This window comes from Ambystoma mexicanum, chromosome 9, assembly GCF_040938575.1.
Source record: "Ambystoma mexicanum isolate Mex_15411 chromosome 9, UKY_AmexF1_1, whole genome shotgun sequence".
In the NCBI taxonomy this organism is placed as follows: domain Eukaryota; kingdom Metazoa; phylum Chordata; class Amphibia; order Caudata; family Ambystomatidae; genus Ambystoma; species Ambystoma mexicanum.
The window spans coordinates 626,573,253-626,596,938 of NC_090931.1; the positions used below are offsets into that span (position 1 = coordinate 626,573,253).

The 23,686-nt window shown below is 48.2% G+C and overlaps 1 protein-coding gene across 1 annotated transcript in view; it reads right to left on the reverse strand.

Annotated features, from left to right (window-relative positions):
- Positions 1-865: 865 nt before the first annotated feature.
- The window catches only part of TRAF4 (TNF receptor associated factor 4), a 69,197-nt gene continuing 46,376 nt past the window's right edge, over positions 866-23,686 (reverse strand). The window contains exons 2-7 of the mRNA XM_069615311.1: positions 20,241-20,292; positions 12,646-12,750; positions 12,140-12,301; positions 11,825-11,986; positions 6,951-7,106; positions 866-5,202 (exon numbers count right to left, since the gene is read on the reverse strand). Of these exons, the coding sequence (XP_069471412.1) occupies positions 4,570-5,202; positions 6,951-7,106; positions 11,825-11,986; positions 12,140-12,301; positions 12,646-12,750; positions 20,241-20,292 (1,270 nt within the window). The 3' untranslated portion in view covers positions 866-4,569. The remainder of the gene's footprint in view (positions 5,203-6,950; positions 7,107-11,824; positions 11,987-12,139; positions 12,302-12,645; positions 12,751-20,240; positions 20,293-23,686) is intronic.

Sequence of the window (23,686 nt, forward strand, 5' to 3'; positions counted from 1 at the left end):
ACAAAATCTTTTGACCACACCAACACCAACTTTTCAGTGCTACAGCGGATTCCCAGACTCACAAATATCCACTGCTGTGTAAAGATAAGCGGAATCTCACTGGTGGGGAGGGAGATGGGGTACGAGACCCAGTACTGCTCCCACTTTCCACCCCACCTCACCTCACTGCCCATCCTTACATACCCAATCCTGCACGCTTCCTAGTCCTTCTTTCGCCACACTCCGCATCAATCCTACCTTCTCTTTTCGCCACACTCCCCCACAGACCAATGCCTGGACCCAGCCCACCTATCCAGGTATGCACACAACACAAAATATCCACTTGGACACCCCACGGCACGGGTGATCGCTACTGTGGCAACACCACAATCTAAACACCTAGAACATGACTTCTCTATCCGTGGTGGTAAATGGCCAGAAGAGAATGCCGCGAGGCACTACACTGATTCCCTTTCCTTCTTTTTGGATTCTATTTGGGCTCAGAGATAACAAATTGGTTAGTCAATTTTCTCTCTCTAGGACTGTGCCATTTAAATAAAGGTACACACAGTAATTACGTATGAACAACCATTCACCGCAATGGGTTCCTGGTACACCACCAAGCAGTGCGGGATCTTGAGCAGATCGCACACACACCATCACACTGGCGGTCTGTACCCGCCCTCCCCTGCACAGTTCCTGCCACATGCCTGGTCTCACGAGCACCTGCAGCCTTTTTGGGCGATCCCGTCCCGGCCCTCGTTCCTGGGGGTGCTTGGGTGTTGCCAGCGTGCAATGGGAAGCACGAGACTGCATGTTGGAGCATGCTGCCTGCAATGTGAGTCGATCGCCTCAAGGGCATAAACCAGTCAGGGACACAAGCAGGTAATAAATACATAAAATCTTTAATTTAAAAAGGAAAAAAAAAAAAGAGGCAAATCGAACCAGAGGAGTAAACCCCTTCCAGTCCGTCACCACTTGCTCCTCCGCTCTCTCCCCTCCTACCCAACAGAGAGGACCTGGAAATAAATAACGTTAGAGGTCGAATCACCGTAAAAATTGATTCACAGAAACAAGTTAAAAAAAAAATCCCACAAGTTCAAGTTGTTCACAGGACTCAGTACAGTGCCTCATACAGAAACAGACACGTACACATACCCCCGGCCTGTTCACTCAATTTTAATTGCATGTAAAAACGTATGAAAAAATCTTCAGCTGTAGAGGACAGAAATTCCCAACTATTGTCCCAAAATATGGCTTTTCTGCCGGTCTTGCGGTCTGCGAGGACAGAGGGATAAAGAGGGGTGTGGGTGCCCCCTTGGCAACCATTTTCACAGTGTTCTCATGATCTGCAAGCTCCGGGTTAGGTTATTATTTATTTATTTTTTTTAAAGCGCAGCATTTGCCCAAGGGCATCTTGGTGCTAGAGACAACAGGAAGGACGGGCCAAAAAAACAAAAACGGGGATCTAGAACTGAAAAGTTTGTAGAGCTCTGCGGAATAGAAGAGGATTAGCAGGTGAGGGAAAACCTACAATTCCTTCCCACGGTTCAGGTGGGGAACATGGCAAGGCAGCGGTGTACTGTGATGTGGTGTCATGGGATGGGGGATGTTTGGGGTGGATATTTGTCATGGTCCAACCCTTAAATCAATTTTCAAAATGACAGAATTGTGCATGGTCCCGCCCTAGGGGGCTGCATGAAGAAGGGCATTCCTGCCACCCCGCACCAAGACAAGATATTAGTGGTTTCATTTTCTAAATATTCCCCATATAATGCACTTTCAGGAGATCCCTTTTATATAATCCCTCACTAAAACACAGGTGGGGGAGGTTTTTCCTTTAAGATTCAGTTGGGGGAGGTGGCGGTTATGGGGCTGTGGTTTCCATGAACCCTCCCACAAGATCCAGTTCCAGAGGTGAATTAGCTGCACACCTTCATAAAATGCAATTCCTGTTAGCAGGTGTGTTGGTTGGGGCAGTGGGGGTTGGGGTGGAGGGTAGAGTCTTTTCTCAATATGGAGTTTTTGTGGGGGAAGATTAAAGGTCAGAGGGACCCATCAGTACGATGCACTTTCTGGGTCAACATGCTTAACAACACGTGACTCTTCCATTTGCCATTCCTAAAAAAAAAAAAAAGCTAATTTAACTGGAGGCGGGGCAAAGGGAGGGAGAGGCAGAGAGCGAGCAAGAGAGAGAGAGAAATACTTTAGGAATGGTAAATACACTTATCAAAATTCCCCGTTCAGTTCTTACATAGGAGGCAGATTCTTTGATCTTAATAAGGAAACGGCCCAATGAGACAGGTGGGGGCGCCACATCTATAACAGAAGACCAGAAACCACTGCATTACCAAATTATTATTTTCAATCAAGAATGGGGCGCACAGAACACTGGTGTTTACAGCAATCATAAGGCTGTTGGCTCAAATTCTGCAATGCGCGTGCGTGCCACTGCTCAATAGAGGGTGGCCGCTTGCTGCAGTTTCTTTGCAACGATAGCTGGTCCCAGGAAATACCGGCCAGTGGGCTCCTCCGTCCACAGGATCTAGATGCGGACCTCTTCACAGAGATCAGAGAACAGAAGGGGGGATTGCTTGAGGGGGCAACACCAGGGGTGATGCTAGGTCTGGAAAAGATCTGGGGCTATGCTAATTTTGGGACTGTCGGGACTGGGGGCTAGCTAGCCTTTTTGGTTGTAACCCCTGAGCTTCCGTCCGGGGCTACAACCAAAAGACCCGGGGCTATAGCCCCCTCTGCCCCCCACCATCCCCTAACAACACCTCTGGGCAACACACACTTGGAGTAAGGGCAGCGAGGATGGCACAGGAAATTAAAGTCAACTTGAAGACTGGAGGCTGCGGGCTTTCTGATGAACTTGTGCAGGTGTATCAGTGTGAGGTTGGTTGCTACAGATTGGCATAGAGGGGCAGCGATTATTGGGGAACCTAGAGAGGTGTTATTGGTGAGGTGATTCAACCTGGTATGGGTTTACAATCGAACAGCGATCAGAACTAAAGACAGACGGGGGCTGCTCCACTTGGAAGATTAAATATGTTGTATGAACATGTAAGACAGGAAATAAGATTAGAAATTCACTGATGAATGCAAAGGAGTACAGGTTTTCATCCCCAATAGGTGCCACCAACTGGATTTTCAGAATCGGTGGGGGTGCGCATAGTAAAAACAGAATGGCCTACCCCCACAAGTACCTGTGTCTGCACTGCAATACAAGCCCACTAGTCAGCACTGGTGAACACCCCTCTTCTGCTTCTCGTTAAATTAAAGGCCCGGTTTGTGAATCTTACCCCCCAGTCCCATCAAAATAAGGGGATTAGGGGTGTGGGTGTGAGTTGAATGAGCGTATGTACACCATGTAAATAGGGCGGGGGGTATTTAGAGGGGGCACTGCCCTATCCTCTTATTTCCCACTGTCCTCGCAGATAATTTGCTACACTGCCCCCCCCCCCCCATTATTATACAAAATGTTTTAGAAAGCACAGGTCTCCCCTTTTAGCACCTGGGCGGCATTTATCATGAGGGGTACAAATGCCGCTCATTTTTAGGATTTCTTCTGGCATCAGTGGGGCCAGCCCTGAGGCGAGAGCTGCTGGGGTCCTCGAGCTCATGCTAGTATCACACCAGCCACCATCAGGGAAGCTTCGTCAAGTCCTTCCCCTCGGTCCACAGGCACAAAACACGCGGAGGCCCAAGTCCTACTTAAATTACTTTTTTTGGCAAGACCCACTTTTTGGGCTGCTGAAGTCCCACAATCCTAGTCTGGACCCAGGACATGTCCCAGACGCGCCCCCGCCTTCCAAGGTGGCGCTTTGTGCATGGATTCCAAGCTCTCTAGAGCTCAAGAGAAGCCAACCCGTCTGGCTCACAGCATAACACGCGTGTAGGCTCTAGCTCATTTTCACAGTGATTCAGTCGGCCCAAACTGAAGAGTTACCCCATTTTTGACCTTCCGTTGGCATCTCCAAAGTTATGTCTGCTGGCCCTCACCGAACTCATCAATGCCGCTGGAAATTCTTCACGAGCCCCAATACAATCTACCAAAAAGGGGAACGTTTTTTCCATTTTTGGCCACCAAAGCATTCTTCCGGTGCGGCCTCGGGCGCCTGAACCGTTAATCCATCTCTGTAGGTGGTTGAAGACACCCAAAGTTCCAGCCTACACCAGACTAGGGCAGGAATGCTTCCTCGCTTCAGGAAATTCAATAGCAGGCCATGGAACTAGGACCCATTTTCAATACAGGATCTCTGTGCTGGTGGATCCTCAGCTCCAGACCAATGAGAGGCATCACTTGCGAGTTCCCTCTGAAACCTGAAGATGATGGCCATGTCAAGCACTGGGGATCTAGAGGGACTTCCACACCATCCATGGAAGACTGGTCGGCCCCCTGGCATTTTTCTTCTCCTGGCGCAACAATGCCACTGTCTCCTTTAAAGCTCTAAGAGATGAAGTGTGGGAGCCGAAGGCGGCCTTCCCCGAGGCACTGCTGCACGACTTTAGCAAGGAGCAGGAGAGATGGTGTCTCAAGAGTTGATGTCACCCAGCGGGACAGGCGTCCCACTATTTGGAGGCAGCTCATGCAATGATTTTCTGCGGGATCTCCACGGACGCCTTAAGGAAAATTGAATTGTCTCGGATGTAATTCCTTTTCTTGATCTCTTCCTGCGAGATAAACTTGGGGTAACCAAAGCCTAGGCTGCTCTCATCCAGGGAGTTGCGGGAGCTGCCGGGCTTACGGAAGTTCTTCCAGTTGGGGTCGGGGTTGAAGGTCTCAGTGATGTTCTGTGGCTTGGAGAGAGAGGGGTCACTCTGGTCCAGCAGCGAGAATGTCACACGATAGGAGAAGGGCCACTCGAGCAGGTTGTCGTACTCGCCAGGCAAGACTCGGATGTAGATGGACAGATGGCTGCCCTCGCCACTGCCGTTGCCATTCAGAAAGGCAGACACCTGAAGTTTGTAGCCATACTTGTGGGTGTAGAAGGCGGGGCTAAAGAACTCGTGGTTGCTTCTTGCCTTGGCCTCCTGCATCTTGCGTGAATAGTCGCTTATCTTCCAGATGAGAACACCATCGCTGCTGACCGAAAGCTCCTCCATATCACGCCGCAGCTCGAGGATCTCCTGTCGCTGGCGGCTTACCAGGGCGCACATCATGTTCAGGTGAGGCTTCATGCTGTCGTCCAGATGACGCGTCATGCCGATCTTGGGGCACTGCAATAGGCAAACGGAGAATGCGAATAAGTACAGAAGACATGTGTAAGGAGGATATCATGGCTACGGATATTGCGTAAGGAGGATTAGGAGGTGGTGGTGGTGGTGATGTGGTGTGAGTTGACCGTGAATGCCTTTTGTTTGGGGGTATGGATTGCATGATTGCAGCGGTACCGCAAGAGAGGAATGATGGGCTCAATTTTTTGGGATGGGGTGATGGTATGTTTGTGTGTAGAGGATGAGCCATGTCAGAGAATGGGAGAAAGAAAAGAACGAGAAAGGCAGAGAGAGGAAGACAGAGCTCATGAGAGAAAGAGAGATAAGCAGACAGAGACAGAGAGAAGCCGATTTAGAGAATTTGGGTGAGAAGTAGAGAATGAGAAAGACAGAACGATAGAAAGAGTAGCAGAGGATGAGAGAGGACTAGAGATAGCACACAAGAGCATGCACGAGAACCTGTACACAATGGCCGACAGTAGGGGGGTGGGCGAGCAGACAGGGGAGGGAAGGAGCACGTGTGAGGGTGCAGATGAGCATGTGCGGGGAGCAAATGAGCATGTGTGGGTGTGTGCTAGAAGGAGGGCGTGTGGGAGATAGAGCGAGAGTGTGTGTGAGCATCGGAGAGGTAGTATGTGCAAGCGTGTGTGTGCGAGAGTGTGAGTGAGTGAGTAAGATTAGTCTAAGAAAGTGCGTTTATGTTTGTTTGTTTGTTTTATTTGTAATGCGCGCCAGACCCAAGGGTAACTGGGCGCAGCAGAGAGAATATGCAAAGCTTACAAAGTTACAGGGAATTACAGTGTTACATAATTTACAATGATAGGAGATAAAGGATGGTACATACTTAACAATAATGCAGATCTGGTCAGTTTATGGCATTAGTATCAGACGAAGTAGTGAATTATATACAGTGTTAATATAATTATTTACATTTATGGTATAAATCTAATGATACATGTATACAATCCAGATATACTAGCATACCTGAGGTATCTAACGGTGCATTACGCAATATTGGCAATGATGTGTTTAATAAGATTCTTTCTGAAGTATGAAAAGGGTTGGTCTGACCTCAGGTTGTGTGGCAAGGCATTCCACCATGTAGCAGCTAGCACTGGGAAACTAATACCGCCAATTTTGGCAAGTTTAAATCTGGGTACTACCAAACAGTTGGAGTGTGTGTGACCTGTACACGATGGCCGAGAGTAGGGGGGCGGCGAGCGGACAGGGGAGCGAAGGAGCACGTGCGAGGGTGAAGATGAGCGTGTGGGGGGAGGAAATGAGCATGTGTGAGTGTGTGCGAGAAGGAGGGCCCGTCTGAAATCGAGCGAGAGTGTGTGTGTGTGAGCATAGGAGAGGTAGTATGTGCAATCGTCTGTGCGCGAGAGAGTGAGAAAGATTAGTCTGAGAAAGTGCGTTTATGAGTGTGTGTGTGAGAACATACGACAGCGCAAGGTCTTTTTTGGAGACGATCGTCATTGTGTGATGACTGCAGGTAGGGTGTGCGGGAGAAAGCATACTGAGAATTGGAGGCCTAAAGTGGTGTGCTGCAAAAAGGAGAGTTGCATGTTGAAAGGTGTCTTGTCTGCAGTGAACAGTGTACATGTGTGCGTGCAGTGGAGGTGGACTCCCTCCCTTCTAAAGGTGCTGCTCCATGATGCAGAAGTAGTTACTAAGGGGCATAAGCAGACTGAGGTCGGTGTACTGTATAGGGGCCGACTCTTGCTAGAATAAGCGGCAGAGACACTCACCCGAAATTTACATCCGGCCTCCTTGTAGGGGCACAGCACCATGGCTGTGCTGCAGTTTTCCTTCAGGTGCCCAGACAGATCTTCACGTGCAATGCTGGGTGTGCCGCACTGGTTAGGACAGGCTACTGGGAGCCGTGGGCACTGGTACTGGTGATTCTGTGGGGAAAACGCACAGGTTGAGTGCATTAGAATGTGGGCACAAGAAAAAACAAGTAGTAGTAGTGCTTTATCCTATTAGTATGGTCTCCACGCAACCTCAGGGAGTGGTGATGTTTAACAAGGTCCAGTAGAAAACTGCACAAATGAGTGGTGGCAATAGGGCAGAGAGAGTGGTCCGTCTAAGAATCTCGAGGGAGGATAAAAAGGCATGGGACAGAAATTAGTAGGGAATGTAAAAATTGCCCCCACGCACAGGTTGCGCCTTTAGATACTGGGGTGACACCCCAACGTGTGACTATTCTGGCGTCGGCCCACCGGCCCATGACATTGCTCCGGCAGGGGTGCTAGAAAAAGCTTCCGAGACGTCGGGTGGGGGGAGATGGGGTGGCGGGACCATGGGATGATTTGACTCCAGCCAAAAGACAACGGATTGGAAAGTCTCATGGTCATCAGATGCTATGAAGACATCTCCCCCGAGATGGGGGGTAGGGGTCTCCTTAGATCTGTAGTATGACAGATGCCATAAAGCCCCTCTGCAGAACATCTTAGTTATTTTGTTACCAAAAAAACATACGCAATACAAGAGATCACCTGAAATTCCGAAAACTACTCAACACTTGGCTCTTCAGTCCTGGACCAGAAGGAAACGACTAGGAAATGTAGATCAAGCTAGAACCAAGAAGCCCAAGGAGAGACCCATTATCCCTAATTTAATCTTCCATAACCGGAGGGCGGGGGTAGGTTGCCTCAATCACGCATGTCCACACACTGCTAGCCTACAGTGGAAACCACGGTAGATAAGCACACCCCCCCCCGGCCGACCAGACGGCCTGGTAGAGACCACAATCCTCCTAACCCAACCGTTCCCTAGGGCGAGGGAACACACCACTGTCAACCATGTCCACATACCACTAGAATCCTACAGAGAAAAACTGCCACTCCGTAGCATGCCTGCCAATTATACTGCCAAACAATATCAAAACACACGGGATGGTCATAGATGTTGAGCCCAGAAACCCAACTCTAAAAACATCAATTTTCTGCATTCACCTCTCCTACACAAACTCACAACCACCTCTCTGCACATCAATCTGCAAGTACTTCACCACACCGCAAAAATATATAAACACACATGGGAATCGCACCGAACCAAATAAATTAATAAATAATAAAAAGAAAATGTAAAAATAGAATTTAAAAAAAAAAATAAAAAAAAAAAAATCTCGCACCCAAGCTCATCCAACGGTGCTAAATGAACTGAAGCTGCCTCGACATCACAACTCTCACTTTCCTATTCACTCTATACCCTACTAACCCCCCCCCCCCACGCCACCCTGTTTTTTCACACCCTCCTTTTTCAGATCTGCCAGAGCACCTGGGGACCACTCCGATGGTGATAGTGCACGGGCCAAGTACCCTTTAACATTAACATTGCTTTCGGTGTTCAGACTTGCTTATGTATTCTGTCATTTGTCTTACGAAACTTTGTTTTCGATTTTGCTGTGTACCATCACATGTCGCTTGTTGACCGTCTATGAGCATGACCCTTTCTTTGATCAATGTAGGTTGAATGCAATTTATTGTTGGGAAAATTAGGAGGGGGTGTGGAGCGGCAGCTCAACAGCCTAAGGAGAAAGAGAAGCGAAATGGACAGTGGGACGGGTGAGAACAAAATACATATGGAAGGGGCAGTGTAAAGACTAGCAAGAAGCATAGGCAAATGAATAGAGACAATAAATGCAGAGAGGTTATTTGTGGTGTGAGGTCATTCAGCCCCCCTCTTATTGTGTGTAAGAAAGTGGGGGGAGGAGTGTGTCCTATGTATATAACTTTGCTTTTTAGAGTATGTCTAGATCTGTGATAGTTCCAACTTCTATTTAAAGTGTCTGGGGGAGGAGGTTGCTTGGATTAACAAAAGGCAAGCCACAATGTGGCGAGGGCACTTTGTAATATCGATAAATCGAAGACAGAGAGGAGAGGAAAGGCTGACACAGTGAAGAGTACTTCTGGGCTCTATAGCTGGATTTCCCTGCCCATTGGCAGGGCAGAGTCAGCAAGGCAGCCCCTTCCCTCTGCACAAGACCCCTTGCCAGAACCTGACGGGATAGACGGTAAGATGAGTGAAACCTTGGAGCGCGCCATTTTATTAGAATCTAGTGATGCTTGTACAGGTGGTCTTGGTTCGCTCACCTCTAGACTCATGGAACGCGCTGAATATATGATATATTTGAGCCCTGCCATTAGCCACGTCTAATAGCAAACGTTTTTGCTTTACTGTGACATTATGGACAATGTAGGTCTGTCATGGGTACCTAGCACCTGGTAATATGCTCCTCGAGTGATGAGCGGTGTGTGCTCTCAGAATGTCCCTCCCGCCCTCCCTGAAAGCAAGCGTGCTACCACAGGTGTAACACTTTCCCTTCCGAACTAATCACTTTCTCTGAAGTTATTACAAAATAAAAGTTTTAGCTCATTCCATTAATCAAAAACATAATCGATCAAACCTATACATTCATAGTTAATAAGAAAATGTTATTGACTAATAAGCACACTATAAACATGGAAAGGAAAAATCCATTCTTTTCAAACCACTAATTCAAACTCCTCTTTAGTTTGTGGTCAAAGAGGGTTACAGTAAAAACAGATGGTTTTACAAAACATTATCGTGCTTCAGCCCCATAGAGCAAAAATATTGCTGGTAACCATCTGTGCCTAGACTTGGAAGAGTGACATGCACGTTTCAGCATATAATATGGTTGAACAGATCACGCCTTCACCAGGACAATATTCTTACAAGTGTACTGTTCATTCTTTTTTAGTCACATCTAGTTTACTGATTTTTGTATTTTCAGGTCTATAGTTTTAGAATTTAATTTTTTCTCATTAATGCTTCAACACCATAACCTATGGCAGGAGGCGCTATACAAATGCAAGATAACATAACATTAATAGCCACATTTATGACAATGCTTCTCTCTTCTTCAAAATACCATTGTCCTGAAGAAGGTGTGGGCTACTGAACCGCAGTGCATGCAGAAACATGCATGTCACCCTTCCAAGCCTAGACAAGGATGATTATCAACAATATGTTTGCTCTAGAAGACCATATATGGCTGGTATAATACAATGTTTAACTGTAATCATATTTGAACACAAAGTAAAATGAGTTGAAATTAGTGATTTGAAATAAAAAAAATGATTTTTCCATTGTGTTTTAGTATGCTTATTAGTCAACAAAATGTTTTCTTAACTATGAATGTTTAGGTTTGATCAAATACATTTTTGATTACTGGAATAAGCGAATATGCTCGATTTTGTAATAACTTACATTTTTGAAGTTATGACAAAATGCTTTTGGAACAAGCTTTTTTTCTTTTGCCTTTCTTGCACATTGCAAATGCACCATTTTCACGCAGATGCTTTTTTGGCATTTAATGGGAAACTTTTAAAGCAGAGCGCAGAATAAATCACCTGCACACAGAAAAGTTGTGTATGTTTCCAAATCATGAACCATAACATAGCATTTCCATAAGGCATTTTAAGAAATCTTAGGGGGCGGGGGCACGTGCATTTGTAGACACAGGCTCCATCAACCCTACCCTGAAGCATCATCCTACTGCCCGACCTCACTGGTGATACTTGTGTAGCTCAGGTATTCCCTGGCCCTTTAGCTCAAATGTTGGGCTTCCTCCTCTCAAACTGCTGCCCTCAGGCCACCTCCCCATCTGCTCCTATACTCTTCATAATGGGCTCAAGGAAGCATTGTTTCGGCGTTGAGTTGTAGGCCAAAAGTTTCTGAAGAGCTGCAGGCTACCTACCCCTGGTGTCGGATATGCTCACTGGGCCTATAGGTAGCATGCGTCTGGTCCATGTGGCGCGCCAGTCCACCATACTCTACCATCAGGATCACGGAAGCATTACATGTGCATGAAACCCCATCAGTAAGGTGACTTCAGGTGTAGTCTTGGCTGTAGCTCCCAGAGTAACTAACTATTTCTGCTACCGTAGGATTACTTGCTTAAAGCAGCCTTTTTGTACTCGGGAGGATAGCTCAAGGGCAACAGGCTCGTCTTGGAAGCAAGATGATGCGGAGCATCAAAGGTTCGATCCCTGGGTCTGCGCTTAGAAACCTCTGGGTATTAAGCGCGTTATACATAACCCATTACAATTACTTAAATGCATTATTTGAAGTTATTAAGAGACGGTTTTATTTTTACCCTTAAATTTTGCCCAAGTGAACACAACATGCCTTCATGAACATAGCAGGGAGAGTGATGGGTCTTTTTTCGGACATCCCGCCAGTCAATGAGACGTTTGTCTAGACACCAGAAATAAGACTAGAGTCAAGAACTCTCTGGGGCAGTGCATGGAACTACCAAAGAAAAGTCAGAAGTGGGATGCAGTTAAAGTGGAAAGGGGTAGGAGGGGAGAGTTGGGGGGAAAAATGACAAGGAATGGCTATAATGACAAAGGAACTCGGCGAGAAATGGTAGTCCAACTTGCAGAGTGAGGTATGTTACATTAAGTGAGAGAGAGAGAGACATACAAACAGAGTTCAATTCAGTGCCCATGAGTGAAAGAGACAAAGCGAGAGAGCTAAAGCGAAGCTGGCTGCAAACATAGCTGCTGGCCATCACCAGTTGGATGGAAAGCGCCAACATTCAAATGTCAAAACCCACAAAAGATGAGCGCGTGGTGGGGAGATCTGCGCTTACCTGGATGGTGTCAAAGACAAACTCCTTGGAGCAGTAGCTGCAAGGCTGCGTGCGCTTGGGGCACTCTGCCAGCGAGTGCTGGGACAGCAGGCGTCTCATCATGCGGGCGCCGCACTTGTTCTCGCAGTAGATGCTCTCCTGAGGGCAGATGCCTTGGTGGTTCTATGGAGAGAGATTGCACCCGGGATCAGCACCTGAAACTTCTGAGATGGAGCATTGACTCTCCAAAGGCTCCAAGACGCCTGCCCATGCTGGCAGCCATCGCTGCCCACCTTCTCCCCTCTACATCACCCACTGCAGATAGACCCCGCTTACCTCGTGGGCCTCGCCACTGAAGTCGCTGCCGCAGAACTCGCACTTGACGCGGCGCTTGGAGCAGTCGTGCTGCAGATGGTCGGGCAGGTCCCGGCGACTCAGCTTCGTGCCGCAGCGGTTTGGGCATGGGATGACATTGAAGCTGCATGTGTTCAGATGCACCTGAGAAGCAAGGCGTACGCGAGACAGTGGCATATAAGTGGCAAGTCATTTATTGGGGCCATGAGAAGACAGAGCACATGAGTAGCGGGCAATTAGCCGGGTGATGGGTCTGGAAAAAAGGTGTGCACGTAGTGCTTAGATTTGAGTGGTCGAAATGGTAGATGGTCTCGCCGTCGGGGGGAGGGGGAGAGGGAAGAGAGAGAGAGAGAGAGAGAGAGAATGCATATGCATGCATGCATGCTGTATTTGCTTGGGAACAGGTGTATACAATTGTACCACATGTAATTCCTCCTGATGTGCAGGCACTAGAAAACCACTGGCTTTGCTCTGCCTGCTGCAGTTACCTGAAGCTGCTTGACCTGCCCGCTCCACCGGCATCCCTCCTCACTGTGGATGCAGCGGATGGTCAAACCCAGCACCTGTGCCTCCAAATCCGGGTCCGGGTAAATCTGATGAAAAAACAAAAGAAGATCTCCGTGGTCAGACATCGGCAAACTTCAACATAAGATGCCGTCAGCCGCAGAGAGGCCGAACGTAGAACAAAAAGCGAACATCTGGCCCACATGGAAAGCGCGAGAAGGCACCAGTAGTCGAACGTCAGCAGTCGCACATCGGATAAATGAAGACATTGCGGTCAGACATGGGACGTGGACAATAGTAAGGCCATAGTTTGGGGCATTATAGAACAAGAAACATGGATAGAGGGAGAGACAAAATGGGTTGAGTGGGAAAAGTCAGAAGATTTAAAATTATTTGATAAGATATCATTGATTAGACATGGGAGCAGACGCCAGAAATCGACAAGGGGTAAAAGCATGCATGGAAAATAGGAAGACATCAAAAGGTCAAACATACGAAACAAGATACCACGGAAAAACATGGGGAAATAAGGTCTAAAAACGGTGTCTCTCCAGATGTTTTGAACTACGACTCCGATGATCCCCTGGCCGTCCAATCCGCAGTTTTAACCCACAACATTGGAGAGCCAAAGGTTGCAGACCCTTGCACTGAAAGATACTGCACACTAACAAGGCTATGCTATATTGTTGATCGCTGTAGTTAAAAATAATAGGTTTTACCAACACATTTGTATTCAAACTAATTACAAACTATGAGAAGATTAACATTGAAGATGATTACATGCAAACCATGTCAACAATCGTTATAACATTTTCTGCCACAAAGCACTGCCCATGTGTGAATAAGTGGAGCACCGCCGGTCACAGTCTGTGCACAGTGCTAGAGTGGGGTGTTCGGTGGTGCCCTTGGGGCAGTTGCGGAGGCAGGGGCTGGGATGGGTCAATTGAGGACCGGTGAGGGGTTTGGCCTGGCTTCTGCTAATGGCACTCTATTGGTGTTGACTTCAAACGTGTTTGGCTAGGGCTGAAGGCTCGGACCACACACATGCGCTCAGGAGCATGACCACCTTCCATTTGTCATGCTGAAACTAGATCACTCTAAGGAAGACCTTTTGTCTAAATCTCAAAAGACACACAAGATGGATGTGAGTTTCACCAGAGAACAATGCCAATAACCAACTCTACTAAAACCTTGCCCCTCTCAAACCCTAACTAAACACAACCATACCTCTTAAACCGCAGCAACCCGCACACACTTCACCACACTGCAACAAGAAACACATCGCACAGAGCCTTCCACAACCGCACACAATGGACTCCGATCGGATAAGACACCAAAAACCTCAGCGAACGATGTTAACTGAACTGAAGCTGCCAACAGCCCATCACAGCTCCCTTGCTCTCTCTCCAAACTTTGTCCTGCTAATGCGGTCTAACCCACCCCCCTTTCTTCCAGATCCGCCAGAGCACCAGGGGACCACTACGGTGATAGTGCACGGTATAATTGTCCTTTAACATTACACAAGTCTTGCTTTTTTTTGCACCAAGGATGGTGGTCTCTCCAGCCGGGAGCACACTGCACATAGCTAGACTGCACACAGCGAACAGGGCAAGATGCTGAGTACAAGGGCGGCCTAAACTTCAATAACTTTGCAGTTTTGTTTTTAAACATTCATTCATCGCATGTGCTGATTTAATAGCACGATTCGTATGCACAATGCTCTTGTGCACGAGTAAGCAAAAGAGGGCGTTGTGTTTTGTTACTGGGTCTTTCTATAGTGCTGCATTTTCATTTTCTGCTGCCTCTTGGCCCTTAAGGTCCTGCATGTTAAAGGGTGGGGTTATAGGTGACTTATGGGATCAGACGCAGCCCAGTTTGCCTCACGCGGCCAGTAAAAATGGCGGTGTCGGGGCCTTTCAAATTGCCAGTCAGCAGTCTTCTAATGCAGCAGTAGATTCCCTTCTATATTATTTTAGTTCTGCTGCTTTCAATGTGTGATTTGCAGTGCTCGCTTTACAAGATTCGTTTGCTGGAGCCCTTCAGCCCAGGACTTGGAAGAGATGACCTGAAGGGCTCCAGCAAATAACGAGAGAGCTGAAAAGGGCACATTTAAAGCAAAGAAAAACACCAGGGCGTTAATAGCCTCTGATTATCACGAGACGGCCAGCCAGCCAGCAGGAAGCTGAAACATGAAATGCCCACTGAAAAGCTATACATCATTCTTTGTCAGCAAGTGGCAGATGTGGAGAAACTGGTGTTAAAAGATGAGGTGATAATCAGTGGGCGTTCAGTGTTTCAGCTCCCTGCTAGTTGGCCATCTCATGACAATTGGCGGCTATTAATTTCCCGGCTGCATTTGTCTCCATTATAATGTATGCAACCTCCTGGGGGCCCCAGACTGATTTCTGCTTTAAGCAAAAAGGGGAGGGGGTTGGGGGGGGGGGGCTCCCTGTCATGTTGAAATGAGCCCTCAGTGAGTTTTTGTGTTTGGCAGTCTGCAGCTTCTGCACAGGTTTGTACAGTGGGCATAAGGTGAAAGGAATATACAGATCAGCAACGTACCCGCCCCTTTTTACTCCCTATAAATAGGAAAATACTCCCAAATGCACATAGGAGCCAGCAGCCGGCTTCAACCCAGAGAGGTCCACGGATAGGCTTCAAACCATGATGCCAACAAAGGAGCTCCGATATTATTACTGCCTGCTCTGAAGAGGAACTTTAAGGTTAAATGCATCTTTTCATTATTAGGCACAAATAAGTATAGATTACAAAAAAAAAATCTATTGGAATTTAAATATATTTCCAGTCATCTAGAAATAACGCCATAGGGAATTAACAATTTTATCCCCGCCCCAAAAAAAAGTCCACTTCCTACTTAACAAAATTAGGGAGTCAAGTACTCTCTTTATAATCTTATCTGGAGCCCTGGGAATGCGAGTGCCCGATGTCACAGCTTTCGGGGATCGTCGGTCAGCCACCGACAATCCCATCCTTCCTCTGGCAACACCTGCCTTTGCTCTTCCCCGATAATGGTCCACTACGTGAGGCCACATCTGGAAGGGTCGACTCCTTCCAGGACAGGACACAGTAGAAGACGGACGCCAGCAACCACCCTGCTTCTGCTGGACAAGTGTTGCATCAAGACTGATCGGACATCGAAGAATCAAGAATTTGCAAGAGGTTGAGCACCCTCCACTTCCTACCAAGGATTGCGGATTTCAAAGTCTGCGCAAACCTGGTTTGCGGAGAAATAATCCCCAGGGAACTGAAGTACACTTCTTATTGCCTTAAAACCTGACATGGATTTGCAAGACTTAAATGAGACAACTTCATTTAGAGAACAGATTGCAATCCCTAGGGTAATTTAGTATGCACTTCAACTTGCGTATACAGACTACTTTTTGATGAGTTTTCCTCCTTCAGCTATTTGACTGGTGAAAGTAAAAGGAGTTTTGGCATTTTTATTTCCTTGGGGAATTTTAAGTGTTTTGAAGTCAATTTGTTGCTAATAAAACGCCTAAGAATCGTGTTATTTGTATAAATACCATTTTCATCCCAACCTTCATTAGTGGCAAATAGTTAATTGAAGTTGACTTTTTTTATGAGTCCCTTTAATTTGGACCTTTGATTCTTGATCTCTGACTTGTATCCCATCCGGTTTTCCACATCAGATGAAGTGATGGTATGTTTATTGAGGTGCACACTTCCTTCCAATTGCAGGTCTCACCAATTCTTGAAAATCCCACTAAACCTGCATGGCGAGTTCCACGGTTGACAACATTCACATTCACCCAATAGTAACGGGCGACAAAATATTTAACAGCGCTTTCTGTAACATTGTGCTCACCACCATAAGCACACTTTGTACTTGGTGCAATGCTGCCACCCAAAGGCCAGCCATGCACAGTGACAGTGAAACTTTATTTGACATTTACTGCTCACAGTTTGCAGTAAATGTCATATAAAAGTTTCAAACATCCCCGTACACACAGCAAGCTCAAGTACTATGCAAATGGTACCCGCCCTTCATAAAATCTTCTCACCAATGCCAGTGGGCTAGTGGATTTTTGCGATCCATGAATTGTGTAAATAACAGTGTTTGCTTGCAAGTTAGCTGATAGTTTTATCACAGAAACCGTCTATGTTGATTTCGAATTGTTCAAGTGGGGTCGTAAATCTCCAAGTGGGTCATGTCACTGGATTCATACCACGCACTGCTTTCATTTGCCTGCTCACTCCGTTGGAGCTGAAAGAGGTGTGTGGGTTAGGATGTGGGGAAAGTGCCTTGTGGTTTTCGTGCTTTTGGGAGCTCCAAAAAGATTTGACAGGGGCCATTGCTAAGAGTTTTGCCGCATACTGGAAACAATTAGATTGAGGGTCCATAAAGCAACTGGTAGAGGTGCTTTATAATTGTCCCAATCCATGGATTACTCACATATTTACTGGGCTTCTTGGTTTATAGGCCAATGCGAATGGGATTAAGGGCCAGCTAGCACTCGACAATACAGGGATAAAAGATCAGTGGTCAGACTCTGATGCCCGACAGGCCATCGGAACCAGTAGTCCCAGAACAGGTGGTCACCTTTCAGCACAGACGTAGTTCGGGGTGGGAATAAGAAGAGGAGTGGAGATTACGTTACAAGTGAAGGGTACGAGAAAGAGCGGGGAGGGACAAGGGCAGGAAGCAAAGGAGAAAATGCAGACATTGCAGGGCAGGCGAGAAATTCAAGTCCAGATCGGAGACTTGAGGTCACAGATGGGACAAGGCACTGTCCCAGCTGAATAGTAGGGACGACAGGAACAAAAGGGGAGATGAACAGGTAGAAGAAATGGGAAGAGTGCAGCGAGAGCCCAGAACAGGCAGAGCAAGGCTCGACAAAATGGAGACTGAGCAGGAAACAAAATGGAGAGTAGGTAGGCGACAAAGCAAGAAGGAAACAAGAGCGCAAGAGAGAAAAAGGTGGATGGAGTGGCGCGAGTGCTCAACACAAAGCCTGAAGGAAATGGGCGTGTGCAGGTAGGAGAGAGAGAGAGACAGACAGAGACAGAGAGCAAGCAAGCAGTGGAGAGGGCCGCAGCTAAAGTGAAATGGTCAGAGGTTACATATCAAATGAGAGACCGGGCATTAGAGAAACAGAGAGGGGGGGATTCGAGGCAAATGCTGGGTACTAGAAGGTAAGAGATGTGACAGCAGGGGAGAGGCTGCAGTCATCAGTGGAAGAGGACATCAGAGGGTAGAGAGCGGACATCAGAGGAGAGAGCATGGGCATTCGAGGGAATTGCATAAGGGGGCAGCAGGTAGGGAAGAGATCACGCAGCAAACTGAAGAGTAGACATTGGGGTGGGGCAGCAGGTAACGGTGGGACGAGCTGGCACTGGCAGGGAGAGTACAGGGAAGATAGCGTGAAAGAAAAAACGAAATCCTGTAGCAATGGGCACACCTGGTGGTAGTGGTGGGGGCAGGTAGAGGAGAAGCGAACAATGCTAACAGGAGGATTTGGGAGTGTGCCAAGAGGGAGGGGCAGGTGGCTCGAGGCGGCGAGAGCCAGCTCACAGAGGTGTCCTTTGAACACAGGCCCGATTTAGAAGCAGGAACACGCCTTCGCGTCCTTGTTTACCTTTAAATCTAGCAGCCGCAGGCGAGCGCAGCCTGCCCATTGGCTGCACGGGATACAGGCGGCCCACTTATTGGGCAGCTGGAAGTTTTTTTTTAATTATTTGTAGAGCGCAAACGGCTTACGTGTCTGGCGCAGAACAGGGAGCGCAGAGAGCAATTCACAAGGCAGCGCCCAGCCCCAGAAGGATGTTGAGAATAAGTCGCCAGGGCCCGGAAAGGATGGGGCTGCAAAAGCTAGAAAAGGCAGGGTCCAGTACTCGGGACATGGGATAAAGGTTGGAGAGAGAGAGAGAACGCAGAAGGGGGCGTGGCCCCCGAAGAATGTCAGTGCGTGAATAGATGACAAAGGGTTTCGGGAATGGGGGGCGTTCGGTGTCACTCAAACGCTAAACGTGTGCCGTCGCCGCTGCTGTGCCCAGTGGTCGGTGAGGTTCAGTGTTCAACACAACCACACTACTAGTCCCCCATTAAATCCCCCCCCCCCCCCACACACACACAAGCACAAGAGCTCCTTCCACCAGCATGACCGGTTCCTCACACAAAAGGCCCTTAATCCGCAGCTGCTTTCAGCCGGCACGAGTCTCCCTCGGAGAGTATCGCTGGCACCGAGGACTGGACGGGTGCCATGGGACGCAACTGCCTGGGGTAGACAGGTGGGGGCAGGGTGCACCATACCAGAGGCTCGCAAGGGTACCTGGGCCTCCAAATTCCGAGGTTTGCCCAGAACACTGAAGTCCTGACAGGGTACACGCAGGTGGACGGAGTCCCCCCGTTTATTTCAGACGTCCCCCTACTTTTTTCAGAGGGCTCCTTGATATGCACATTTCTTGGCTTGACCCCTGTGCCCTAAACGCCAAGATCTAAAAAGGTAGCCTTGAGGTCCAATCCTTCCCTTCTCTACACACGCGCACGCTTCCCCTCTTGCATCAACGAATTCCCCATGTATCACAAGCATGCCCCCCCCAGCCCCCGCCCGATCCATGTGCATGCTAAAGCGAGGCGGGCACCCCCGCCCCAAAACAAGGAACAGAGTCCCTTGAAAACAATTACTCCACAGCAAGAGGTTGAGCTCTAAACTCTTTTTTTTTTTTTTAGGGTTTCCGTGTCACAAAACGCCCCCACTTCCCCAGGTCTTTCGCAGGATAGGAGCTATTTTTTCCCGCATGCCCCTACATGCAGGGCCGGGACAGAAAGCGCTTTGTTAAAATGCCGCGACAGCACAGCGATCCCTTGGAAGCAGGCTTGCTTTGGCACAGGGCCTCCACGGCGGGCCTGGATTAGAACAGATAGATACTTGAAGACCAGAGCCTCCCTTTCATGCCTGTGGCCAATGAAGCCCCCAGTGACTAATGCCTCTGTGTTGGGCCTGCCCTCGAGCCCGCGAGACTTCTGGTCACAGGGCGTCCATTTTAGACCTCAGGCTTGCCCTGGGCCCATGCAGTCTCTTGGTGTCAGGGGGCTACATCTTGGGCCTGCCTAGGAAGCCCAGGAGACTTCTGGTCACAGGGCGTCCATTTTAGACTTGCTCAGAGCCGAGGGAGCTTTACGATGACGGGGCCTCCATGTTGGGCTTGTCCTGGGCCCATGGAGCCTCCTGGTGTCAGGGGGCTCCATCTTGGGCCTGCCCAGGGAGCCTTATGACTGGGCCCTACGTGGCACGCCTGCCTTGCGCCAGATTAGAAAAGTCGATCACTGGACCTGGAAGGCCTTCCCCGAGGGGATATGGCCTTAAAATGGCCAAACCTGGAAGGCTTACGCTGGGTTGGATGAGAACAGATAACCACTTGAATGCAGGGACAATCTCATGTTCACCCAGAGTGATCGTGTCGGCCATTTTGCAGTGGTACTGATAGGGAACAACGTGTGATTGCAGCACCTTTTCCCCCTTTTTGGACATACACCACTCCCCATAAATTGTTCCCAAGAGGTACAGAAGGTACAAGAATGGCATTCAAGACCTACCTTGGCGTAGTCCAGTGGCAGCTGGTCCTCAGGGCATTTAAAGACCCCTTCACTGAAAAAGAAAACGAGAGCCAGTCAATGACTGTTGAAGACTATTTAACACCACACACTCAAACAATGCACCAGCTACAATACAAGTGGGCATGTTGGGCTACCAGTGCCACAAACGGGGAGGCTGGGACTCAACGCTGCACTCTTTCAAGAAGCTACTAACAAAATAAAAAAGGCATGTCTCACTACTTGTACCATCATGCAATGTGACTGAATCTGGGAGACCACAACCATCCTAGGTAACTTCTGCCTGTACTCGCCTCTAAAAAGCGGCACAATCATGAAACGGGTCCACTCACCCTCTGAAGGCCCGTCTCGGCATGGTCACACCGATGGCATGTTATTACAGACTTGGCAATTCTAGGGGAGAGCAATGCCTACTAGCGAGGACGAGTTTCTCCCCGCTCCACCAGGACTTCAAGGGGCAGATAATGCCTTGGCATGCCTACAAGGGGAAGCCTGCCTGGGCGTGCCTGCGGGGGGGGGAGGCAGTATATGCCTGGCCATGTCAGCAAGAGCCACCTCCAATTTGGCCACACCGCTACAGAGCAGTACCCACCTGGGTGCATTTGGGAGACACAGATGGCAATTTCTATCTTGCGTGGCTGTGAAGGGCAGTTTGTGTTTGTGCACCACTGCGAAGAGTGGAAGTGCTTGTTTGTGTGCCTGTGGAGAGCAATACGGGCATGTGCACACCTACAGTGGGCAGCAGATGCCCATGTAATGTTTAAGGGGACACAGCAGCCTATCCCTCCGAGGGCAAGCTCGTGGCTACTCTTCTGAGGCATATCCTGCTAGGCTTTTGTGAAGGTCCACCAGGGTAATAAAGGTCTTTCGAAGGTCTCTGAATATCCAGTGGACCCCACTGCATGTCACTGCATACTATGTTGTCTCTATGCACGCCTCTGCATGGGAAACTACCCTGGCCCTGCCAGCTCTGCATTCTGGTAGGTGTAGGAGGTGGTATAGATGGGTTGGGTATTCTCTTGTGCATGGACGCTTAAGAGGGACTCTGCTGTTTACTTTGCCCAGGTACTGTATTGAAGCCTGGTGTTGGTGTGTACTTCTACCCATGCTGTAGGTTTGCCCCTTAGCTTCCTTCCGGCATGGGCATAAGTGATGGCGTGAGCATTTTGAATACATCCTCACCCATTGCACTGCTCTAGACCATTGTTTGTTTCCATCTGCCAACTCAAGCCATTACAGAAGGGAAAAGGCCATATGAAAATCCGGCTTGGTCGCCACCCAAAAAAGGGGCAGTCCAGTCCAAACTGCTAGGTCACATCCCTCCTGCGCAAGAGTAAAAACAACCTCCGGCATGTTTCAGCCTCACTGAGCATCATTGGGGAGATGCAACTTGAGTCTCTAGGCACTGCAAGTTTAGGCACTGCAAGTTTGGGCCCCCCCACCCCCGCTCAGGTGACTTAACCAGACCTGAAGAGCAATGACTGGAAGGTTTTCAATTAATCATAACCACTGGCTTCACTTTAAGTAACAGTGCAATATGGTGCACAAGTTAAAGTGCCCAGGGCGCTGGATGTGGTTTTAGCTCCGTTTGACACTACTGACCCTAAAGTCAATCCCTCTGCTCCAGAATCACTGAGTTCATGGTCCCACATCATCCTTGCGGACCTGGCAAATGCGTCCTGGAAGTGAAGAGGACCTCCATGGCCCAACTGTCCACCCAACTTGAAGTTTGGGGGTCATCTGTTCAGTTATTCAGCCCAAATTCTAAAGCTCTAATCCCCCCAAAGGACACAAAGCATGGTTACCTTGGTGGCCCAAATTCCCAGGCCATCCAAAGGGAGGGCTTGGCTATGGGCAAACCTTCAGAGGTAGCGAAGGTTTAGAGGCCATGAACACGCGTTGGCTTGAGAGTGAAAGGTTGTGTCCAGTGCTTGGTGCCAGGGCTCAGCTGGGATGAAGGACCGGTTCGGTCCTGGCACCTGGTCTCTGAGCAGTCCCAATCATTTAAAGTGTGGTCACCCTGATGTCTCAGATCCATGCAACACTGCCTAAACGAGCAACTTCTCAACTCGGACGTTACCCTTCTCGTGATTGTGTGGCGCGCAGAGAAGCTCTTATGCAGACATATGCAATCACTGTACTGTATTAAGCAACGCAACTGTCCAGTACCATATGCAACCGCTGTTTATATGCTAGCCATGTAACGTTCTATGAATCTGTAAGTAACTGAACACCCATGCGAGCCTTGTGGAACCTCTGCAAGCTACAATTAACAAATACTGTAACAAATCTCTTAAGAAAAGCGTCTATATGCCCCAGGGCTTGTTGCACTATACCAGTGAAAAAATAAGTAAATAAACAAATGTTCCTACAACGGCAGCCAAGTAAACCAAACACCATCCCCACGTGGCACCAATACCCCTTGTTTGATGCAGCTTTATGAATCAGGCACTTTATTTTAATTGTATTAAAATGTATTTATTTTCATCCCCAAGCAAGCAAGCATTTCTTTCAAATGATGAGGCATGCTTCTGCTTCCAAAACTGCCCACACTTTTCTTCCTTTGAGTCTGGAGAGGTGTGTGTGTGTCTCTCACCCTAATATCTTATTTAGGCGATGCTGCCTTTGCGGGGGTCATTATGCTGGGTTATGTTAAGATTTGTCTGGCATGCGGTGGCATGTTTTTGCTTTGTGGGTGTACTATGCTACCCGATGCCATCTTCGCTGGGCTCTGCTCCCTCAGGTTTGCTATGCTGTTGTTATATAGGTTCTATGTCATATCATCGACAGACATTACTTCGGGTGTTTTTACGAGAGAATTTAGCCGGAAAAAAAGTCCAAAATGTTAAAAAGACACACGGCACAGCACCTCTGCCGTTAGAGTGCAGCCAAGTCCCACGATAAAAATTCGGTCTAGCTGGCACATAATCACTTATACCTCGGACTTCAGTCCTCCAAGGGCATTCACCTACCGCGCTTTGAGGCCCTACCAATGGGGAAAGGCGCTACAGAAATGCCATACTACATTGCATTACACCTTCCTTTTAGGTGGGTGCACCCCCAGCCACACCCTTATTTGGACTTCCAGTTCCTCTCGCTGCATCGAAACCTAATCTTGTTGCACCTTTGTGTTGTTCCTATTTAATTAATTCTACTTTCCCAACAGCATCATATAACCACATTTGAAGGTTTTGGTTTTTAAGGGCATTTAGCAAATTTGTATGTATTCATTCACCCTTCATTTCATTTTTTGGGGAGATGAGGCCAGTTCTGTTATGCTAGTAGGCTAGGCTGCATAAGGTCAAGTTATACTATGTAATTTCACATTAATGTCAAATGCTTTGAAGCAGCCAAAAGGTAGCATGTAGCACTCCACAACAAAACACTCAAATTATACACAAGAGTGGCACTGAAATGCCCAAAGAAGA